The sequence below is a fragment of the Rhinopithecus roxellana genome, chromosome 7 (assembly GCF_007565055.1).
Source record: "Rhinopithecus roxellana isolate Shanxi Qingling chromosome 7, ASM756505v1, whole genome shotgun sequence".
Lineage (NCBI taxonomy): Eukaryota > Metazoa > Chordata > Mammalia > Primates > Cercopithecidae > Rhinopithecus > Rhinopithecus roxellana.
This window is the reverse complement of record NC_044555.1, coordinates 61,499,623-61,524,183: the sequence shown is the minus strand read 5'-3', so window position 1 is coordinate 61,524,183 and position 24,561 is coordinate 61,499,623. Positions and strand designations below refer to the sequence as shown.

The 24,561-nt window shown below is 34.4% G+C and overlaps 1 protein-coding gene across 1 annotated transcript in view; it reads right to left on the bottom strand.

The window, feature by feature from the left end:
• CFAP47 (cilia and flagella associated protein 47) overlaps positions 1-24,561 on the bottom strand; it is a 508,878-nt gene that overhangs the window by 422,514 nt on the left and 61,803 nt on the right. The window contains exons 16-21 of the mRNA XM_030933635.1: positions 17,975-18,105; positions 15,481-15,603; positions 13,758-13,889; positions 10,019-10,096; positions 6,963-7,107; positions 5,675-5,769 (exon numbers count right to left, since the gene is read on the bottom strand). Coding sequence (XP_030789495.1) covers positions 5,675-5,769; positions 6,963-7,107; positions 10,019-10,096; positions 13,758-13,889; positions 15,481-15,603; positions 17,975-18,105 — 704 coding nt within the window. The remainder of the gene's footprint in view (positions 1-5,674; positions 5,770-6,962; positions 7,108-10,018; positions 10,097-13,757; positions 13,890-15,480; positions 15,604-17,974; positions 18,106-24,561) is intronic.

Here is a 24,561-nt window from a genome sequence, read left to right as displayed (position 1 = left end):
AGAGTAACTAAGCCACTGAAGATGAACCAGCCTGTGCTTCAGGGCAGAACTTGGGTTACAGCAGCAGGAAAAATAAGAGTAATAATAGGGAAAGATCTATAGTAGTGCTGTCCAGTGAAACTTTCTGTCATGAAGAAAATGCTCTGCATTGTACAATAGCCACGTGTGAATCTACAGAACGTGAAATGTAGGTATTGTGATAAAGAAACAACATTTCTGTTGAGCTTAATTTTAATAAATTTAAGCTTTAATTCAAATAACCACATGCAGGTAGTGACTACCATATAGGAAGTACAATTCTATAGACAGACACATTAGTAGCCCACAAGAAAAGGAGGAGCTTGAGTGACTTAAAGAAAATAAACAAATCCATTTGAAGATGCCAAATACAACTGCAATTGACGACTAGCACTTCAGGTTGTGCTCAGACTTGGTACAGTGTAGGAAAGGAAGGTTTACAACTAACAATAAATCAATCATGTATTGTTGATTTCACATTTTCCTGCTACACAGGTCAACCAAAAGAGCGTCAATTTACTATTTACATTTTGACACATGCACAAAGACAGACAACTTACACCTAGCAATAAATATAGTGGAGGACATTTGAAATGACTGGAAACCAGATAATCAATCTGCCTTACTGACACAGATTTAAAGAACAAATTCTCAAAGGGTGTGTTGTCTCTGCAGGAGTTTATATGTTCTTCTCATTGTTGAAGTGAATTACACTCCAATACAGTCAGTAAATCTTCTTTTAAAATACCCAGTTAACATAGAATGATTCAGAATCTAAGCAAAGTGTGGCACTCCACAGAAGTTTAAATACCTATAATTCATTTTAATTTTATAATCAATTTCTAGAATCCTAAACATTAAGAAATACTTAGAACTTTTTAAATTGCTGACAGTGTTTGTGAACTATTGTCTAAATATATTATATATAATACATTCTCCAAAAAAGTCATGTAAGATACTTAAATTGCATTATAGATTTTTCTAATTTTCAATGATCCTTAAGAAAAATGTTTTATATACATTTCAATTATATGAAAATATAAAATCACAATATAGACTTATTAGAAAAGTGTATGAACTTGGCCTTAACAAAATTTCAAAAAACCTATAAATTACTGCATAACACTTAGGTTTTCTTCTTGTTGAAAGAGTGTGCGCGCGCGTGTGTGTGTGTCTGTCTGTGTGTGTGTGTATGTCTGCATACTTCTATGTACATGTGAGATATAAACATTATATAGCTGAATGACATACCTTAATTTATCAGAATATTAACTTGTGAGAAAAGACTTACTTAGTTTCTTTTTATTTAAAGGATTTTTAAAAATCAGAATAATAAGCATACATGTTTGAAAAACTAATCTTACCAAGTTTATTTTTAAAATAATGAGCATTCCCTTCATTTCACCATTGCACACATGTGCAAACACACATACACATACACATCCAGATGTAATCATTAGTTGTTTTAGACTTACTGCAACATAGTTAAATAACCTACATAGAGTGTCATGAAACAAGCTGCAATAAATTTAAAGTGATTTAAATGACCTAAGTGTGTTCTCTAACTATAAGGGAATTATATTAGAAATCAATAAGAGAAACAAACTAGGTAAATGTACAAATATGTGGAAATTAAACAAGACACACCAAATAACTAATAGGTGAAAAATAAATTATGTGAGAAATTGCAAAACATTTTGAAGAGCAAAAATGAAAATAAAACATATCAAAACTTTTGGGGTAAATGTAAAACAGTATTTAGAGGAAAGTATGTAGCTGTAAAACCTATATTTAACAAGTGAAATATCTCAAATCAGTGCCCTAACATTGCACACTTAAAAATAAGAATCGAAGATCAAATTAAACAGAAAAAAATAGAAAATAAAGTATAAAGTGTAAATGAATGAAATAAAGAATCAAAAATAATACAGCAAATCAGAAATACCAAAAGCTGGATCTTGAAAATATCATCAAAACAGACAAACCTTTAGATATGCTGACCAAGATAAAAAGAGAGATGGCTCAATTTTATAAAATCGGGAATGAAAGAAGGAACTAAATTATTACCTACCTTACAGAAATAAAAAAGAATAACACCATTAACACATGTATGTCAATATATTAGGTAACTTAGATGAAATTTCTCAAGAAGAAACAGAACATTTTATAAATACAGACGTATAACAGCAAACAGATTACATTAATAATTTTTTTACACTTCTAACAGCTGTATTGAGATATATTTCGCCAAAAGGGTACAATTCAATGGTTTTTAGCAAATTTATAGAATTGCATAATCATCACCATAATTAAGTTTTAGAATGTTTCCATCACTCCCAAGAGCTTCTTCATGCCAATTTGCCTAACTCCAGGTAACCACTGATCTACTCTATAGATTGTCTCTTCTGGAAATTTCACATAAATGGAATCATACAAAATGTACGCTCTTATATCTAGTTGCATTCACTCAAAATAACATTTTTGTGGTTTATTCATCTAGCAGGACATATCAGCAATTTGTTCCTTTATACCGTCAAATAATATTCTGGTGTATGGATATACCACATTGTGTTCATCCATTTATCAGGTGATGGACATTTGGGTTGTTTCTACTTTTAAGCTATTGTGAATAATGCTGCTATAAGCATTCACATAAAAGTCTTTGTATGGACATGAATACACATTTCCCTTCTTTTGGGAAGGAACATACCTCGCTGATTAGTTATATTCTTAGGTATTTTATTCTTTCTGTAGCAATTGTGAATGAAATTGCATTCCTGATTTGGCTCTTGGCTTGGTTGTTGGTATATAAAAATTGTAGTGGTTTTTGGCCTGTTGTAGTGGTTCACACCTGTAATCCCAGCATATTGGGAGGCCATGGTGGGTGGATTACCTGAGGTCAGGAGTTCGAGACCAGCCTGGCTGACATGGCAAAACCCTATCTCTACTAAAAAAATATACAAAAATTAGCCAGGTGTGGTGGCACACACCTGTACTCCCAGCTACTTGGGAGGCTGAGGCAGGAGAATCACTTGAATTGGGGAGATAGAGGTTGCAGTGAGCTGAGATCGCACCACTGCACTCCAACCTGGGCAACAGAGTGAGACTCCATCTAACAAAAAAAAAAAACCTTGCAATCCCAGCACTTTGGGAGGCAGAGGCAGGCGGATCACGAGGTCAGGAGATTGAGACCATCCTGGCTAACACAGTGAAACCCCCCCATCTCTACTAAAAATACAAAAAATTAGCCAGGTATGGTGGCAGCAGCCTGTAGTCCTAGCTACTAGGGAGGTTGAGGCAGGAGAATGGCGTGAACCCTGGAGGCAGAGCTTGCAGTGAGCCGAGATCGTGCCACTGCACTCCAGCCTGGGCGACAGTGCGAGACTCCATATCCAAAGGAAAAAAAAAAAGGAATGCTAGTGACATTGTCCACTGATTTTGCATCCTGCAGCTTTGCTAAAGTTGTTTATCACCTTAAGGAGCTTTTGGACTGAGACTATGGGATTTTCTATATATAGAATTATGTCATCTGAAAACAGGGAAAATTTGACTTCCTATTTAGGTGCCCTTTATTTTTCTCTCTTGCCTGGTTGCTCTGGCCAGGACTTACAATACTAAGTTGAATAGGAGTAGTGAGAGAAAGCAACCTTGACTTTGCTGGTTGTCAAGGGGCACACTTCCAGCTTTTGCCCATTCAGTGTGATGTTGGCTGTGGGTTTGTCATAGACGGCTCTTATTATTTTGAGGTATGTTCCTTCAATACCTAGTTTAAAATTAATATTTTTTTAAAAAAATGCTGAGGACTAGATGACTTCAATGACGAAATATAACACCAATTTAAATAATTAATTCAGTCCTTCACAAATTCTGCTAAAATAGAAGTGGAGACACCACTCTATAATTCATTCTAAGAAGCCAATATTAGCCTGATATTAAAAAAAAAAAAAGGTATCAGAAGAAAAAAAAACAATAAGGCTAACTAACTATAGACCAATGTTCCTTACAAGTATAGATGCAAAAGCCTTCATTGAAATACTAGAGAATTGAATTCAGCTATATATAAAAAGAATTATATCTTATGATCTAGTGAGATTTATTCTACAATGCAAGGTTGGTTTAACATTAAAAAATCAATCAATATAATACACTATATTAATAGAATAAAGGACAAAAACATGACCATCAAAGTGGATAATAAAATTAACAAAATCCAGGTCTTTCGAAATCAAAATACTCAATAAACTATAAAACGAAACTTCCTCAACCTAATAAAGGAAATTTTTAAAAAAAGATAAATGTTGCTCACCTTATATTTAAAGGTGTAAGACATATGCTTTCAGGAACAAGACAAAGATGTTTTTCTATTCAACATTATCTTATCTATCTTATCTGAACTTCAAAATAGCAAAATTAATTTTTATCAATTTCTAATACTCAAACTCATCCTCAAACTTTATTTTTGCACCTGAAAGCCAAATAACAGCTTACATTGTTCCTGAAATCAAATTTAATCTCAGTAAAAATAACATTACCAAAAATTAGACTATTAAACATAGTATTTAGTAGCATTCAATATAATTTTATCGTGCTATTAGTTACTTTCTCTTAATTTTAATCTATACCTATTGAGTAGAATCAATCTAGCTATGTTGGAGTATTAAAAAAAAGTTTTGACATAAGAATCTTATACTCTGATTGCCATATAGAAGTTTGATTCTTGCTTGGAAGGGTACACCAATATGCAGTTTTTTGTTTGTTTGTTTGGTTGGTTGGTTTTTGAGATGAAATCTCACCTTGTCACCTAGGCTGGAGTGCAATGGCGTGATACTCAGCTCATTGCAACCTCCGCCTCCCGGGTTCAAGCGATTCTCCTGCCTCAGCCTCCTGAGTAGCTGGGATTACAGGCGCCCGCCATCACACCTGACTAATTTTTGTACTTTTAGTAGAGATGGGGTTTTACCATGTTGGCCAGGCTGGTCTCAAACTCCTGACCTCAGGTGATCTGCCGGCCTCGGCCTCCCAAAGTGCTGGGATTACAGGGCAATATGCACTTTCATATCACGTGTAGAGAGAAGCTCTCTCCTTGGGCACTTCTGTTAGAGAATCTATGAAGCAAAAGCCTACCAGAGTTGGCTCCTGAAACCTGACCAGTGGTCTCCCTTCCTTCTGGGCACATTTCAGAATAGGTTTTTTGTCTGTTTGTTTACTCTTGTTTTTAAATCACTAAACATCTAGGGGTACAAAATAAAAGGAGCCAATATCATAGCAAGTCCTCCTAAATCTTCACAATATGTCTTTGATAATTTCAGGTAGTCGTTCACAGAGCATACACCACTCAAATATAAGTACAAAGCACCAACTGCCTGGAATATAACTTTCCTCTCCTTCAAAATGTGTAATATCTTGAATTTTCTAGATAGTATAACAAAGACCACACAATCATAGGTCCCCTGTACGTGCCCTCTGCTCTTCTTGAGGCACTCTGCAGCATGAGCCAAACTCCAAGAATCGTTTTACTGAATTAAGGTATACCCAGGCATGCTTACAAGTCAGAAAGAAAAACCCTCTACAGATAGATCTTGGGTGATCTTTAATAGGTTATTGGTTAGGAATATCCATAATTGCAGTAATATGAGGAATAGAAAACTGAACTTACTTGTTTGGGAGAAAATGTTATGCCACATTCCAGAGATGTGTTTTCCTCTAATTCCAAAGAATATATATAAGGAACTGCAGGGTCTTTAAATTCTTCTATAAGAGGTGAAAAAGTACATATATTCATAACAATCAAAAATCAATTTCTAAAATATTTGTGCAGGGCTATGTGAAGATGTTCGGTAAAGAATTGTTCTAAATACCAAGATTCTAATTAGCAAAACTGATATCTATACATGGAACAAATATACAATCGGCAAAACAGTGACAGTAAACTCATTAAAAAAAACTCCAAAGTTCAAGAAGCATGTTATAATCATACTCAGATGAATATAAATAGGAATAAAGCACAAGGTCAAGTAATTAACTAAATCTGAGGTCCCAGTAACAGCTCGGAGACTCCCCTTCCAGTGAAAGTTGATCAGGAAAGAGTCAGATCTCCTCTGATGCCTCAAAGCCCATAAATAATACAAATGCATATCCATTACCTCATTGATAGACTTACTGTTCACTTTTTGAGGATATGTAAGATGTCTTATTTATTTTTATGGACTCAAATGCTACGATCTTGCCTGTAACTGGGACTCAACAAATATTTAATGAATAACAAATGACTAAACCAATGATTAGGAAACTTTCTGTAAAAATCCAGATAGTAAATATTTTAAGCTTTGTGAGACATATGGTTCCTATCATACCTATTCAACTCCGCCAGTATAGCATAAAAGCAGCCATAAGCATTATACAGACAAATGGGTCTGTGTGTGTTCTAATAAAACCTTATCTATAAAAACAGGTGTTGGGTCATATTTGGTTCATAGGTCTTATTTTGACAACCCATGGAGTAAACAGATAAAATGCACTTATAAAAATGCATATTTTGTTTAAATCTAATTTAACATAAAGATATCTAATACATGAGTAAATATATAGAGATAGCTCCCCAAAGACATTTATCTAAAATTATTGAGCAATTAAAACAAATGATTCATAATTTTATATTCATTTAAGGCATATACTTCTATATAACACACTTAACTTACCATATCTAACCCACTAATAAGAAGGGTTACATTTCATGTATTACCCAAGTGTTTTGATATTAATAATGATGTATTTCCACAAATAAAACCATGATGAGTTACAGAGTGTAAGAAAAACATGCAGTGGTCATTAAAAAACATTTAAGAATAACTTCCCTTGATTGAATTAGTTTTAGAAATTATACCACAGGGCAATTTAAAACTATTTTCCTTTTACAATAATACCATTATATACAAAATATATACCTGATTTGTCTTTAAGATCCATTGAAAAATCTGGAAAGTCTTTTAGATTAAACTCCACTCTGGCACGTGTTATACCTTTGTTTTTTATTACAAATGGAATAATCTGGGTACCACCAATATAGGCGCCACTGAAATTAAATACATCCTAAAATTTAAAAATAAAAATTATTAGAAAATAGAATAATAGTTTATGAAAACATCAACTAAAACTTGCAACGTTATGTTTATCAAGGAAATTATTAACCGCAGAGCAGAACACTATAAAAATTAGTCACATTTTCCTTCCTCTCCCCTACCTCCTAGATGCCTCCTACATGCAATAAGTTAATAAATCTTATTAATTCTTCCCCTTTCTTCACCTCTTGTCCATATTGTAACTGTATGAAATTAGTAAATCATCACTTTTCATGTAGTTTCTAGATTTTCACTTTTCTCAAACTCTCCCCTTCATAATGAAGCCATATTTAAACCAAGTAAGAATTTGATCATATCACTTGTTTTAAAATTTGATGGTTTCTCACGATCTATATAGGACCATGTCCAAGCTCATTAGCAGGGCTCGTAAAGCTCACCATGGCCTTCTGCTTCCTCATGTTCCAGTTTCAACTAGCCCCACTCTCACCCTATCACTTAATATTGCAGCAAGCTGTATGACTTGGCATTTCCAACCAATACTTGATGCTTCACCCTTCTGTGTCTTCACCCTTTTGGTGCCCCTTCTGTCAGGAAAGCCTTTCTATAACTTGCAATTGCCTAATAAAATATTACACATCCTTCAAACCCTAGTTGGATAAACCACAATTAATCATGCTGTGCTCAGGACCAATTCTGTTTCTTATATTTACTTACATTATGATATCACATAATTTATTTATGTATTTATTTACTTATCTGTCTCTTCTACTGCACCTTAGCATGATTCATTTTTGTATCCCTAGCACCTAACCAACATCTACCTTACATAAACAAGGAATGTTTATTAAGTGTATCTGAGCTGTAGCTCATACACAAGGCACATGCTTATACCACAAAACTCTTTAGAATTCCTCCTTGTAGTAGAGTTACTAAAATACCATGGAGTTTCTTAGTGAAATAATTACATACAACATTTAAAGGAGATTGAGACAACAGCATCCTAATATTGAGGAGAATACCATATGAAGGTAGACTGGCTACCATTTGTTTCATTTAAAATGTCAACGCAGTTGTATATATAAAATTTCTAAAATCCAAAATGGAAAACAAAAGTTTGATGTTTTGTATATGTAAAAATAATCACTCTTCTTATCCCATTCAAATAAGCATATATGCAAATGAGCATTGTATATGTGCTCATTTGAGTAAAATGTCCTAGTTGTTATTAAGACACATAGTCAACACCCTAGCCATTAATGTATAGTTAATAAGTGTATGGTTAAAAATATCTAGTGATGTGTGAATATTATTTTTTAAAGTCAGCTATGTCTAAAATCTATAAAATAAGGGAATATTGATAAAATATATTAAAGTCCTACAAATTATTCAGTTGTACCATAACATGCAAAGCATGCCCAAAATAACTTTAGAATGAGAAAAGAAAATGATAAAAGACTCAATATTATCTAATATTTTTCAAGGAAGGATGCCATAGTAATGTAAAAAAAAACTCTGGATACTACAGAGTTTCATCTCCAGGAATCACCACAGCCTTGGACAAGCTAACTTAGTATGTGTTAGTCTACCTGGACTTATGCCTTCACCATTGAATAAAGAAAGGTTATAAAAGTATAAGTTAAAGCTATACACTGGAATTTTGGTGATGCCATTTAAATGCAGACTAGCAGTGAGCCCCCCACCTGAGGCAACCAGCTGACCTCTTTATCATCAGCTTCTTCTCAATTTAGCTCCACACCAATATGGTAGTAGGTGTTAACAGTAGTAGTGGGAGAAAAAAACAAAAGTACAAATAACCCCAAAATAATATGACAACTGCTCTGATGGTGATCTTGCCAGGGCATAAGATATCTGTAATACCTTATAAATGTAACAATGGGGAGGTCTTACTTTGAAGAATCAAGGAAAGTTTCTTTGAATAGGTAAGTCCAGATCTAAACACTAAAGGGCTGGCCAGAACAACAACAAAAAAGTGGTGTATGTGTTTGTGTGTGTGTGTGCACTCCATCAATTCTAGAACAAAATTTTTTCAGGGTGCATACAATAATTCAAACATAAATGTGACTCTAGTTCAGAAAATGCAAATCAATACCACAGTGAGGTATCATTTTATACTCAACAGATTGGCAAATTTTAAATCTGACAATATAACTTGTAGAATAATAGAATTTGGAGCAATGGAAATTAGAGAGGAAATTTTAGGAATAGTCTTGTGAAGTCAAACACACTCATAACTCTATGTCTCAATAACTCCATTCCTAGAGAACTTCTTGTATGTGTACCTCAGAAGATAAGCATATAAATGTTCACAGCTACAGTTTGTGTGTTTGGGAAAAAAAAAAAAAAACAGAAACACCTATTGGGATGAACAACTGAATGATCATGTAAAGTATAGTACGTCTACACAAATAACTATGATGCAGTATGACAATGATTAACATACCATTACACACAATTTAGGTGAATGTTGGAAACACAGTATTTAAGTAAAAGTAACTCACCAAAGGCTACAAATAGTGCATCTTTGTTATAAAGCTCAAAAACAAGCAAACTAAATAATCAACAATGAAAGCATTATATTCATATTTATGTGTTATCATTTTATGGAAGTGGTTATTTCTTATAAGGGACAGGATCATAATGAAGATGATTTTAATGGTACTGATAGTGTTCTGATCCTTACATGCAGTGGGAAATTCTTAAACCTTCATTCAATATTCTGTTTCATCACTTACATTTATTACATATATTAATTTTTATTAATTTTTAACTTTATATATAGTAATTTTTAAAAATTATACATTGGAAAATATTTTTAAACATAAATGGGCTAACTAGAAACACATAACAAATAAAAATCACCACACTCAGAGTTTCATCACACAAATAAGTAACATACTCACAGGATCGATTTCTACATCAGCAATTTCAGCAGATCCACCAATCCTAAGGTCTATAACATTCGCATGACGAATAGCAACCTTATTTAGGAGAAATACAAAACTTTGTAGAAACCACATTAAAATATAATCATAAGTTGCTGAAGTATTGCCTGGCATTTATATAACTTTTTTCATTTAAATAATAGTAACATTATAAATGTACAAGATTTTCTGGTAATTGTCATCACATTTCTTGTTTTGCAGAATTGATACTCCCAAGAAAAGTGACTGTTTAACCCCTTAGAACCACCATAAATGTGATTAGCTGATGGTTTGTGAATTTCAATGCAGAGTTCTACCTATGTGACTAAACTTTATTGCCACTCCTTGCAGTACAATTTTTATTTATCTAATTTCAAAGCATTATTCAAAATTTTTCAAAAACAACAGGAGAATGGTTGCAGTATATATCATCCCCTGAAAAGATGCGAATATGCACAACAACCATAATAGTAATGACAGCAGCTAAAAATTGCTGTGTATATGGGTTAAGTACAGTGAAATCCTTTTTAATACTCAATATTCTATTAGATAACGACTGTTAATATTCGTAATTTTAAACTGAGGAAACTGACTCTTGCAGAGGCCAAGTATTTTCTTTTTCATGAGATCACAAACTTCAAAGCAGCAGCAGCTAAACTAAGGGCTGCCTGAACATTTTACTTCCAAGAGAATTAAGATAGCAAATTAAGAATTTAGTTGTATAATTCCTACAAAATAAGAACTATAGAGTATCTGAGCATACAGTTGCTTAAGCACAGTCTCAGAAGTGTAAAAATATAATTCCCTGGAAGCCCTGTCTGTATTAGCACAGGAATGAGTCAAAGTCTAGATTTAAATTTAAATGTATGTTATATCTAAGAAAGCAAAGTGAGTGTATTTCACTCTTCCACAGAATCATTGATACTGTTTATACACAAAGAAACCACAAAATACCATTTTTCAGAGTTACTGGGAAAATCAATATGCCAGCTAGATAGCCTTATTAAAGTTTCTGTATTCATAATGCTATATAATTGCCACATTTTATTCAGAGTATATAATACACAAAAAACATATTTGACTAAAATCAAAAGAAGCATAACTTAATGATTCAGAGGAAATTACAAATTGACATGTTCTTCATTAATAAACCCCATACACAAGTCTCAACTCCCTGTGGCTGCCTTTTACTCACCTCCCAATCACTCCTTATTCATCCAAAACTCCTGGCTGTCATAGCTTATTCACCACCCTAGACCATTGGTCTCTTGATATTTTCATCTCTAGAGAATTAAACCACACCCTGGACAACATCACTCCTCATAAATGCACAACCTCTGAAACCATAAATTCATTCATCTGTCTCATTTTTACAACTCCCTCTCTCCCTTGCTTTCTCACTCATTGTCAGAGACAATAGTTCCTGGATGTCACATATTGAAAAGACTTTCAAGTCTGTGATGTGTAATATTCTCCCAATCAACCCCAATTCACCTTTCTCCTCTATATTTTCCTTTACTCAATTTCTTTCAACTTTTATCATTCCAACTTCTCAATTATATATTTGGTTCACTTACACACATCTGGACCCATAGAGAGACAGTAGAAAAATTCTCTTTCATCTCTATGATGAATCGTCAGCCTTCAGACCAGTATATATCTGTGGCTGCCTCTTCACTAGACATCTCTACATGAAGATAAAAAAGATGCCTCCAACTCAAGCAAACATTTTCCTCTAATACGTGTCACTCACACTCTCATCTCTTTCTCTCTAAATGTTGCCACCATCTGCCTCACTCTTGACTTACCCATCTTATTTACATGGGACCGCTTTTCAATCACCAATCCCCATGTATTTATCAGTTTCTGACCAGTTTCTCTTGCCTGGACCTCTTCACCAGACTAATAACTCTGCATTCCATCTTTCTGGTCCCAGCTTACTGCTCTATCACCAAAGTGATCTCTAAAAAATGCAAATCTCATTGTGAAATCCCCATAGTTAAAACTTCTACCTCTTAAAATGAAGCTTGGGTTTCTTAATGTTGATAAGGCCCTGTATGACCTAAAACTTACACGGGTCATATAAGTACATTTTTTCCCACTATCATCCATTTGGTAGTATAATCTAGTCATGTTAATCTTTAAGTTTCCTATGTCTGCATTACAGTTATCTCTCTCACACAAGCCTTAACACGTGCTAGCCTTGAATAACCTTTCCTCCTCTCCCCCTACACCCCACTACCATCCTTTTAATCTGGCTTATTCTTAACTTCAGGTATCTTTTAGATATACCTTCCCCTAGGGAGCTGTCTCTGATAATTTAAGACTGGGTTGTGTATCTCTCTTGTGTACTCCCTTAGCCTGCTACATTTCTTCATCACAATACTTATTATAGTATATTTTAATTATTTATTGAGTTGTTTATATTCCCCACCAGATTGTAAACTCTTTGACATCAAAGACCCTGGTTATCTTGTTCATCATTGAATCCTTAACATTTACAAGAGATTGGTGCATAATGTGAATGTTGAATGAATGAATAAATGAGTCTCATTATACTACAATGTTAATAAACATAAGATTAGAAAAAAACAGCATAATCCCCTAAAATATAGTGAAATCAAGTTTAGTAAAACCTATATTTTTGGTGGCCATTTTTTTTATTTTTCCCAGAATATTGTGTTTAAAAGTATTTTACCCAAGTCTGAGATAATATATCAAAATATATAATTTATAAACATTTTCAACACATTTATTTATGAAATAAGATATCATTCTTAAGTGATTTGTTCAAGGGTTGGGGAAATCAGTTTTTACTATATTAAGTTACCTATTATTTACTCATGTATTGTTATGGTCTATTCAGGGAAAAAATGTAAGATATACTTAAAGTTATTCATTTTGATCTGAAAACAGTATATATATTATTTTTAATGTGAGTAAATACAAACAGTTGATCATAAGATTGACCAAGAACACGCTAGTCTTTGAGTTTTACAATTAAATTTTACACATACGGGTCTTACGTATTTTATTTATCACTTAGAGAAGTGCCTAATATCAGGGTAATATTTTTCATTTACATAATTCCCAGAACATAAAGCAGTAAAACATTTTATGTGTGCTCTAAAATATAGATGTTAAAATCATATAGAAATTACACATATTTCACATTATTAAGACAATTTAGAATTAGCATTGCAAAATTGATTATTTTTTTCCTATTCTACCTAACTAATGCTTTGAAAAAAGCAACCCTCTTCTCTGTGGCTATCTAGGGTTCGTCAAAACTCAGAAATGACAAATATCATTGCAATTTCATAAGAAAGTGCCTCATATTGATGGAAGGTATCCATTTCAACTTAGTAGAAATTTCCATTACCAACTTCATCAAAAATATTTTCTGCAAATCCTCTCCAAGTTCTGCTATCCAATTTTTCATTAGATGATAAAGGTAAGTGGCTTTTTTTAATCTCCAAAAACTCTACTTCTTTAAAGCTAACTTAATTTCTAAAAAAAATACATTTTGAAAATTGCTCTTTAATGTTGTAACTTTAAATACCATTCCCAATAGAAGAAAGAATTAAAACAAGTTTTCTAATAATAAACATGTGTACTCCATTTTGTAGCATTATACCTACCATTATAGATAACTTAAACAACCAACAAACCCACATAGACATATGTAAGGTGCAAAAACTCATATGTATGGACATACCTTTGCTCTTGTATCAAACTTTTCTGCCACAGTGGGTTTACAGGAGATATTGAGAGCAGTTATTCCCCCAAATGGAACTATTCCTTGCGATGGAATAATATTAATGGTAGGCAAAAGACTCTGAGTACAAACCTGTAATTGAAAATTTGTAGAAAAGCTACATTATTCTTTTTTTTTTTTTTTTTTTTTTTTTTTTTTTTTTTTTTTTTTTTTTTTGAGGCGGAGTCTCGCTCTGTCGCCCGGACTGGAGTGCAGTGGCCGGATCTCAGCTCACTGCAAGCTCCGCCTCCCCGGGTTTACGCCATTCTCCTGCCTCAGCCTCCCGAGTAGCTGGGACTACAGGCGCCCGCCACCTCGCCCAGCTAGTTTTTTTGTATTTTTAGTAGAGACGGGGTTTCACCGTGTTAGCCAGGATGGTCTCGATCTCCTGACCTCGTGATCCGCCCATCTCGGCCTCCCAAAGTGCTGGGATTACAGGCTTGAGCCACCGCGCCCGGCCGAAAAGCTACATTATTCTTTAAGAATATAGTTTCAAAGCTTTCATAGGAAAGCCTCCACGCCACTACCTAGAGGGAAGATTTCCAGGCACAGGTCATAAAATGATTTTGTAGTAGTGTTTGAAAATACCAAAGGTACAAATAGTTTGGACTAAACCAAGAAATTGCAACCCTATCCAAGAAAACAGAATCTTCAGTAGTGACAACTTCCAATTCAAATAGGATGCTGAAGTTTATTATCTGGAGTGCTTTCAAGACAGCAAAATTTATAAAGATGATATTTCTGTTCGAGAAGATGACAACATTCTACATACTACTTTTGAGAGTTTGTCTTTCCCTGATCCCAAAATCTCAAAATAATGTTACTGAGGAGGTAGGATGATGAAGTAATCTCTTGTTTATCTCCTTGACAGAAAGACTAATGTCTAAGATATCATTTTGATCTTCAGAAAAGTTCTAAGTAACTTACCAATTATTTATTGTATGGATTTTCATAGGCCAATTTAAGCCTATTTACCATGCTTTAAGCTAGAATAATTTAAAGGGAAAATGGCCAAGAGATTTTTGGGACTAAAGGAACAAAGAGACTATGTAGGTAAGAATTAATTCTAAAGCAGTAGAGTAGAAAAGAGCATCCTCATTTATCAGTTTTGCTGAAGATTTAATTTGGGCAGAAAAAGACACATTAATGTAAAGCTTGAATGAAAAATATCAAATGCTAACCTCTACTACTATTACTGGGAGGGGAAGCTGGTCTTACTACATTTTTCAATTAAAAAAAAAAAAATCACCACTTTGCTCCTCTTTCCATTTAAATCAGAAGCAACAACCATAAACATACTCTCTCCAGAATGGTCTTGATCTAGGTCCCACGTGCTACCATAATGGCCCTGATTACACAGTGAAATGAAAAGGAAAATCATATAACTAAATATGGAGTGTAACATTAATAATGTATATTTTAAAACTTAAACATCTATTTTTTCAATAAAACCAAATAACAGAAAGAATAAAAGGGAAAAGAGAAGAAACAGAGAGGCTAAGGAAGGTAGTGAGAAAAATTGTTCTTACAAGAAATTAACAGGACAAACTAGATGAACTATACTCAGATAAATTTCATGTGAAGTATCTAAACATTAGCAAAAGTGAAGAATAAAGTATTAACTTCATAGTATTATGACTATGTCATCTGATCCAAATAAGAAATTATCAACATCCTATGTTACCTTGAAATAAGCATGGTTTTGTCCTACATTTTGAAGAATGGCTTTCCTCCAAGTTGTTAAACCTTGAGGGCAATTACTAAAGAGTATCCTTGGCTGCAAAAGTAATACTTTGGTGCGACCAAGCTAATAACGAGAGGAGGAAAGAAAAAATACAATTGAATTAATGGTAAATAAAATACTTTAATTGTTTTGGTCACAAAAACATTCTAATTTTGAGTATATATTAACCAAAGATATAATTACTAAAAGAAAATAAAATAAAAATTATAATACTTCTATATTCTTTATTTAGTATGTTCTAGCATGCATAATAAATCACAAATCAGGATTATATATATTAGTTTTGATGAAAAACTACCCAAGGTATAATGATTTTATTTTCCAAAATTTCAACTAAATCTGTGATAATCTAGTTAAGATGGGGTAATAACATCATAGGAGATATTTTATTTAGATATTTTGGCTGTAATAATAATTAAATATTTAGATATTTAGAATTTAGATATTTAGATATTTTTAGGTAAAATATCTAGATACTGATGGTAATCATAAATAATGGGGATAACAGTAATAATAATGTTATTGTGTACCCAGTATTAACCAGATATATGATTTTTACTTACATTTCCACTATGGTCTACCAGTCCAGAAAGTGCTCAGAGGGAAGCTAGACTATGCTTATGTTATCCATCTTTAAATACACAGAGCCTATATGGGGCCTAGCACAGTGTAGGGACTCAATAAATAAATGTTAAATGAATGAATGGATGGTACTATCACATTTTACAGTGGAAGAAATCAAAATTTAGGGTGATTAAGTACTTGGTCTAAGTCATACAATGATTACATAACATTCGCCACCTCCACGAAACATGTATAAATATATTTCAACAAACATATGTAGTTTTTAATGTGTCAATCTTGTGTGGTCTCTTTACAGTTGAAAAAACTCTTAACTATGAACGAGGAAGTAAAGTCAATTCTCCTCATGGGGAAAGAAGAGAAGGTAAAGAAGCTATAAAAAATACATTTTTCACTTTAAGATATGACACAATTGTTTTCAGCTTCAGAGTGACTTTTAAAATAAAAAGTGTTACCAGATTTTGTGGAGTGCTTAAGAGAAAGGAAAATGAATGGAATATTTAAAATATACTCCCAAACTAGGGAAGGCAAGAGGAGCAAGATAATTCTATTAAGAAAGTAGATCCAGGACTAAGAATTGTGTAGATTAATAACTGAAAGCGATCTTAGACAGCATCTACACAACTATGTACAAGGTGTTAGCATGTGCTGTGCAAAAGGAAAGAGTTGAAGGCTCACCTAAGTATGGAGAAGAAGGTGCCAAATGAAATTATTCAGGCATGCTTCTACTAGAAGTCTACTCATGGGGCTTAATATATTCATAATGAGCACTTTGCTTATCAAAAAATGGAGATTCACAGAATTACATAAGGAAAGGACTCCCCCTCCTCATCTCACACAAAGCACCTCACAGAACTAATGCAACATAGACTGATTTTTGGAAATGTTGGTATCATCCACCTCTTTGATTTTTCAGGAAAGCAAGCAGTAGCCAAAGGGAAACTAGAATCCAAATTTTCCAATTTCTCATTATGTGTTCTTGACTCTATTGTCTTCACTTATGAAATATTATTTGTTATTGTCATAGGTTTTAATATATTCTATAATTACATCTATTTGAAGAATATTATCCAGGTAATTGGAATAATGAATTTTCAAACAAAACTAACAGAAGAGTAAATAGATCAATCAGGCCTTCATAAATGAATGACAAACAAATGAATATTTTATTTAATCACTTCACGTTTCTCCACATACACATATACATGTGCATGTTATACTTCAATAGAAAGTTTTTGAGAGAATAAAACTAATTTACACATAATGAAAAGCAGTAGGACCCAGCTTATTTTAGGCTTAGATGAAAAACCATACTGAGTTCTATCATTTGCCATCACTGAAATTAGTAAAAGTAGATGAATTTCTCATCTCTTGAGGCTAAAAACTCCTTCACAGCTGAAATATGTAAGAGTATCATCATGTCCTAGAAATATAGATGGGATTTAGTAAAAGAGCATTTGGCTTATTTAATATTTCTAAGAACATTGAGTGGGAAATTTGGTACACGTGTAAAATCATGCTTGGTGATTGAGTCACGAAGTTAAGGCCCTCTGGACTGTACCAGAAAAAGGTTAAAATTGCATATTACAGCTTTTCCTTTACTCACATTTTTAATCCGTCAAGTACGTTCTCTGAAAACATTTTCTGAGTCTCTTAATAAAATAATTTCATTTCAATGGCTCCCATGATGATACTACATATTTATAGAGGCTCTAACAAAAAACTAGTACTGTTGGCATGAAAGTCTTGCGTTTCAGAGTTAATTCTAGATATAGGTAACTATACACACCAGGATATACCCAACCAATTCATAGCCCTCAAAACAAAAACCATGTTCAAGGAAAATAATTACATGTGCAACACATTTTAGCTTCAATGCATTGCCTTGAAAGACATGAAGAATAAATTCTCCTTTTTCTGGAGAATTGAAGCCCAGCTGCCATGTTACTTCACATTCCAGTGAGGAGTATGCTTCAACATTGCCTAGAGAAAATGTAGAGGGAAAATAAGACATTTTCCACATTTTAATTGTATTTATTTTTGTTAATATCCAAAATAACAGTTAAGGTAAAAATGTGATTGCATTAAATAAATTATTAAAGTTAAACTCCAAAAACAGAAAAATACTAAGTGAGATAGTATCAAATAAGTACTGACCTATAGGGTTTGATTAAAATAGGAAATACATGCATTATTTTTCAATTTTAATAGGCAAATAAAATATATGAAAAATATGCCAATATTTGGAAAACAATAGAAAATTTAACAATGAAACAAACACTCTATGATTAGAGATAAATTTACATATAGACAGTAGAAAAACATTTGTGATTCCGAACCAACTTGCCCACACCACATGTTTCCTGACATTCTGGAATACTTGTCAGCATCATTCATTCAGCTTTCAGAAGGAAGAATTATCATTACCAGATAATTTTTTTGAAATATATACATCCCTAGAGATGTAGCTTCTGATTTAGCTATTGGTAATTAACAAATTGCTATAATTCAAATACATTGAGAACTCATGTGGTATCAGGTACATTTGGTATGAGCTGTTTTATCTGTTTAAATTCATCATTTCCTTTGGAGTAAGGAAAATAATACTTAATGGAAACAATATCTTAGATGTTCTTCCTTCAGAAAGGGAGAAGCCCCTGAGATTCAAAGGCATAGGATACTGAATGAAAACTTTGCCTTGGGTCAGGTTGAGTGTCATGGAATGGAAGTTTTCTAAATCTTAAAAACTATACAGTGCCTACCTCCCTCTTAGTTTTGCAGTGGCCATATAGGGCGATAACAACATATGTACAGGGGGTAACATAGTGTATGATGCCCGGAAAGCATCCAATATCAGATATTTTTAATACTCTTGAATGCCAACACTGTGTTAGGCACATTAATTTATAAAAAGAAGAGAACTGGTTATAGAAGTGCCATCAGTTTAATAAGGGTCCGTAAAGATTACATTTGAATGTAAATAACAAAAAGTTCTGCTTCAGTGGGTTAAGTAGGTAAGAATTGATCTTATGCAATTAAAATCCCAAGGATAGGTATTCCAGACCTGTCTTAACAGGTTGACAATGCCTTCAAAGACCAATGAACTCCTGCTAGATTCCTGTATTAACATTCTTTACCATGTGGCCTTCCTCATGTATCATATATCATGGTGGTTAAAAGAACGCAAATTTGAATTCCCAGGCAAAGATGGCCGAATAGGAACAGCTCTGGTCTGTAGCTTCCAGCGAGATCAACGTAGAAGGTGGGTGATTTCTGCATTCCCAACTGAGGTACCCGATTCATCTCATTGGGACTGGTTAGACAGTGGGTGCAGCCCACGGAGGGCAAGCCAAAGCAGGGTGGGGTGTCGCCTCACCCGGGAAGCACAGGGGGTCGGAAAACTCCCACCCCTAGCCAAGGGAAGCCGTGACAGAGCTTGCCATGAGGGATGGTGCATTCCGGACCAGATACTACGCTTTCCCCACGGTATTCACAACCCACAGACCAGGAGATTCCCTCAGGTGCCTACGCCACCAGAGCCCTAGGTTTCAAACACAAAACTGGGTGGTCATTTGGGCAGACACCAAGCTAGCTGCAGGAGTTTTTTTTTTTTTTTTTTTTTTTTCATACCCCAGTGGCACCTGGAATGCCAGCAAGACAGAACAGTTTACTCCCCTGGAACGGGGGCTGATGCCAGGGAGACAAGCGGTCTCACTCAGAGGATCCCACTCCCACAGAGCCCAGCAAGCTAAGATCCATTGGCTTGAAATTCTCACTGCCAGCACAGCAGTTTGAAGTCAACCTGGGACACTTGAGCTTGGTGGGGGGGAGGGGCGTCTGCCATTACTGAGGCTTGAGAAGGCTGTTTTCCCCTCACAGTGTAAAATAAGCTGCCAGGAAGTTCAGACTGGGCGGAGCTCACAGCAGCACCACAAAGCTGCTGTAGCCAGACTGCCTCTTTAGATTCCTCCTCTCTGGGTAGAGCATCTCTGAAGAAAATGCAGCAGCCCCAGTCAGGGGCTTATAGATAAAATTCCCAACAACAACAACAACAACAACGTCTAAGCTGAGAGCCAAATCAGGAATGTGATCCCATTCACAACAGCCTCCAAAGGAATAAAACACCTGGGAATACAGTTAACCAGGGAGGTGAAAGATCTCCACAATGGGAATTACAAAACGTTAGTGAAGGAAATCAAGGATGACAAAAACAAATAGAAAAATATTCTATGCTCATGAATTGAAAGAATCAACACTGTTAAAATGACCAAAGCAATGTCCAGATTCAATGCTATTCCTATCACACTACCACTGACATTCTTCACAGAATTAGAAAGATATTATTTTAAAATTCATATGGAACGATAAAAAGAGCCCAAATAGCCAAGACAATCCTAACCAAAAGGAACAAACTTGGAGGCATCAACTTCTAGTTATCCATATACTACAAGAATACAGTAATGAAAACAGCTTGGTACTGGTAGAAAAACAGACACGTAGACCAACGGAACAGACTAGAGAGTCCAGAAGTAAAGCCACACATCTACAACTTTCTGACCTTTGACAAAATTGACAAAAACAAGCAATAGGGAAAGGACTCCCTATTCAACAGATAGTGCTAGGATAATTGGCTAGCCATATGCAAAAACAATGAAGTTAGACCCTTTCCTTACACAACACACAAAAATCAACTCAAGATGCCTTACAGATTAAAATGTAAAGCCTAAAATTAAAAATCCTGGAAAATAACCTAATAAATAGCATTCTGGAGATAAGCCCTGGCAAAGATTTCATGATGAAGATGCCAAAAGCAATTGCAACAAAATCAAAAATTGACAAATGAGACCTAATTAAAGAGCTTCTGTACAGCAAAATTATTAACAGAGTAAAAATACAACCTACAGAACGGGAAAAAATATTTTCAAACTACGTATTTAACAAGTCTAATATTTAAAAATGGGCAAAGGATATGAACAGACATTTCTCAAAATAAGACATTCATGCAGCCAACAAGCATATGAAAAAAAATTCTCAACATCGCTAATCACTAGAGAAATGTAAATCAAAACCACAATGAGATACCATCTTATACTAGTCAGAATGGCTATTCCTAAAAAGTCAAATAATAACCAATGCTGTTGGGGTTACAAAGAAAACAGAACACTTATACACTGCTGGTGGGAGTTTAAATTAGGTCAGCCACTGTGGAAACCAGTTTGGTATTTCTCCAAGAATTTAAAATACAACTACCATTTGACCCAGCAATCCCATTATTGGGTATATAGCCAAAGGAATATAAATTATTCTACCATAATGACACATGCATGTGTCTGTCACTATTAACCATAGCAAACACACAAAATCAACCTAAATACCCATCCACACTAGACTTGATAAAGAAAATGTGGTACATATACACCATGGAATACTACATAGCCACAAAAAAGAATGTGATCATGGCCTTTGCAGCAACCTTGATTGTAGCTGGAAGCCATTATCCTAAGCAAACTGATGCAGAAGCAGAAAATCAATATCACATATTCTCATTTATAACTAGGAGCTAAACATAGAGTACACATGGACACAAAGAAGGGGAAAACAGACTTTGTGTACTACTTGAGGATGGAGGTTGGGAGGAGGTACTACCTATTGGGTACTATGCTTATCACCTGAGGGTCAATCAGTACACAAAATTCATGTGACAGGCGATTTTCCAATGTAACAAACCTGCATATGTACCCCTGAACCTAAAATAAAAGTTTTTAAAAATGTATATTTTGTCTAATTGTTATACCATCACTCCAGTTTTCTTATGTTTCCTGTTTGCAAGTTTTTTATCCTCTTACTTTTATCCTGTTTCTTTGGATTTCGGCTACTGTTGTAGATTGTTTGTGGTAGATATTTCAGTTTTTGCTGTTGTTTTAATATCTAGTAGACAGTCCTTGCCTTTTTATTTGATACTTGTTTAATGCTTTAATATTTAGCGCTAGAATTGATATATTTGAATTTATATCTGCTCTTTTATATTTTGTTTTATGTTTGGCTCATGTATTTTTATTCTTTATTCCACCTTTACTATGTTCTTTGGTACTAAGTGAATATTTTCCACTGACATTTTAATTTGTGTAATTATTTTCCCCTTTATGCTGTTTGTAGAAATGTTACTCTTACATAACTTTACTCCCCTTTTTCTCCTGTATGTGGTACTGTTATATTTATTGTATATTTATGTTACAATCTCAACAATATATTTTTATAGCTATTTATGCAATTTTGTTTTACATAAGCTGGAAAGACAAAGAGAGCAATTATGTATGTACATATATAATCACATATATATATACACATATATATATGTTTGTGATATTAACCTTCTTATTGTCCAAATAAATAAATATAATACATGTGAAAAATACTTGGGGAAACAGTTTCAAGTACATAGGAGGAGGGTGAAGCTAAAGAAACTTTGTGTCCATAGCAAAAGAGGTTTGGGGAAGAGTTTTTTCAGATGAGAACATTGTTGCCCTAAACAAAATGAGGGTACTGTTGGGAAGAGGAACCAACATCAGATATGAATTTAGCAACGCCTGCCAAAATAAGAGAGAGATATAAACAAATAATTGCTGATGACATAACAAATGCATAATAGGAGCAGAAACAAAGGGTAAAAAAACCTAAATTAGCCAAAAAGCTAGAGGAAACTTCATTATATGGAGGTGGCATGTGAATTGTGACATGAAGGACGATCAGGAATTCTGCAGAAAGACAAATCCTGGGGAATATGTAAAAGTCAGGTTACAGAACAGCTTTTTCCTGTTCTTTGGGGTTTGGGGAAGATTGTGATGGGAAGTAATTTCTGCAAAGAAGATTCAGTCCTATAAATAAAGCCATCTTAGTGCGCTGAGAGGAGTTGAAAGCAGTGAAAGAATTATACATCCATGTTGACAGGTCAGCTTGAGAAGAATTTTCTCCCTCCAATGAGCACAGTTATATATTTTTTCTTCAGGAATATTAAGAATACCAGGGGTATGGGAAAGAAATTGGATGGCCGTGAAGGAAAACAAAGCATTTCTCCCCAATATATTAAGACTGTTAAATTAAAAACACAGGAGAACACTGGGCCTCAGCCTCTGTTTGCCTGATGTTGGGACGTAAATCCTTCCTTACTGGAGATGCCACTTGCTTACTGCCCCAAAGAAGACATCAGCAGGCACCAGAGAAATCTGGGAGCAGATTTTAGATGTATGTTTAAGATATTCTAGACAAACCTTCTTCAGTTTGTTTGAACAGGTATCAAACAGTGGTTGTTGTATTATCAGCATTCCAGCTATAGGTGCTGACCAACCATCTGATACTGTGCTGAGTGTTTAAAAAGCTCAACACCCTATACTTTTCCTTGTATTAATATTTCTCTATTCTAACTAGGGAGGAATGGGCTGGGCTTGCCTTACGGCTGCCATGGTAAAATTCACCTTCTTATATTTTTCTGCCTTTTAAAAGACTGGAACTGCATTCTCCTTTGTCCTGCTATGCTAAGATGTATTGCTCCTTGTTAAAATACTATTTAAATAAGACCTCTAAGCCACTGCCTTGAGAGAGATACTTTTGAACTGAGGCCTCTCCTATGTGATCAGCACAGCATGCATCAATAAATTTCTGCTGGTTTTCCTTTTGTTGTTCTGACTTTTGTTTTCAAGAGAGTATCTCAGTTAAAAATTTATGAGGATTGAGAAAATAAATTAGATTTTCTCCTCTTCGGCTGGATTGAGCAAGGCTGGGACTGGTAGAGCTGGTACTGCATATAACCAAGGAGTGAGAGGAGTGAGAGAGAGTGAATTATCAAAAACAAGTTCATGAATTGTGTGATTCAAGGATTTAGTAAGGATAAAGATAACAAAGACAAAAACAAAACAAGACAAGCAGAAGCATGAACAATACCCACAGAAAAAGTCAAATTAGAAGTGAATTCTGTCTTAGAAAATCTCAATCCACTCTTGGCCAGGCATGGTGGCTGTAATCCCAGCACTTTGAGAGGCCGAGACAGGCAGATCACCTGAGGTCGGGAGTTCGAGACCAGCCTGACCAACATGGAGAAACCCCATCTCTACTAAAAAATACAAAATTAGCTGGGTGAGGTGGCACATGCCTGTAATCCCAGCTACTTGGAAGGCTGAGGCAGGAGAATCGCTTGAACACGGGAGGTGGAGGTTGTGCTGAGCTGAGATCGCACCACTGCACTCCAGCCTGGGCAACAAGAGTTACTTTGTCTCAAAAAAAAAAAGAAGAGAAAAAAGAAAATATCAATCCACTATTATATTCCTCCCTTACAATATCCACTATCAAACACAAACACAAAACCTATCATGCTTCAGGGAAAAAGGAAAAAGACATTATAAATTTTAATTTGGAATTACTCATTTTAGTTTATAAAAATATAGA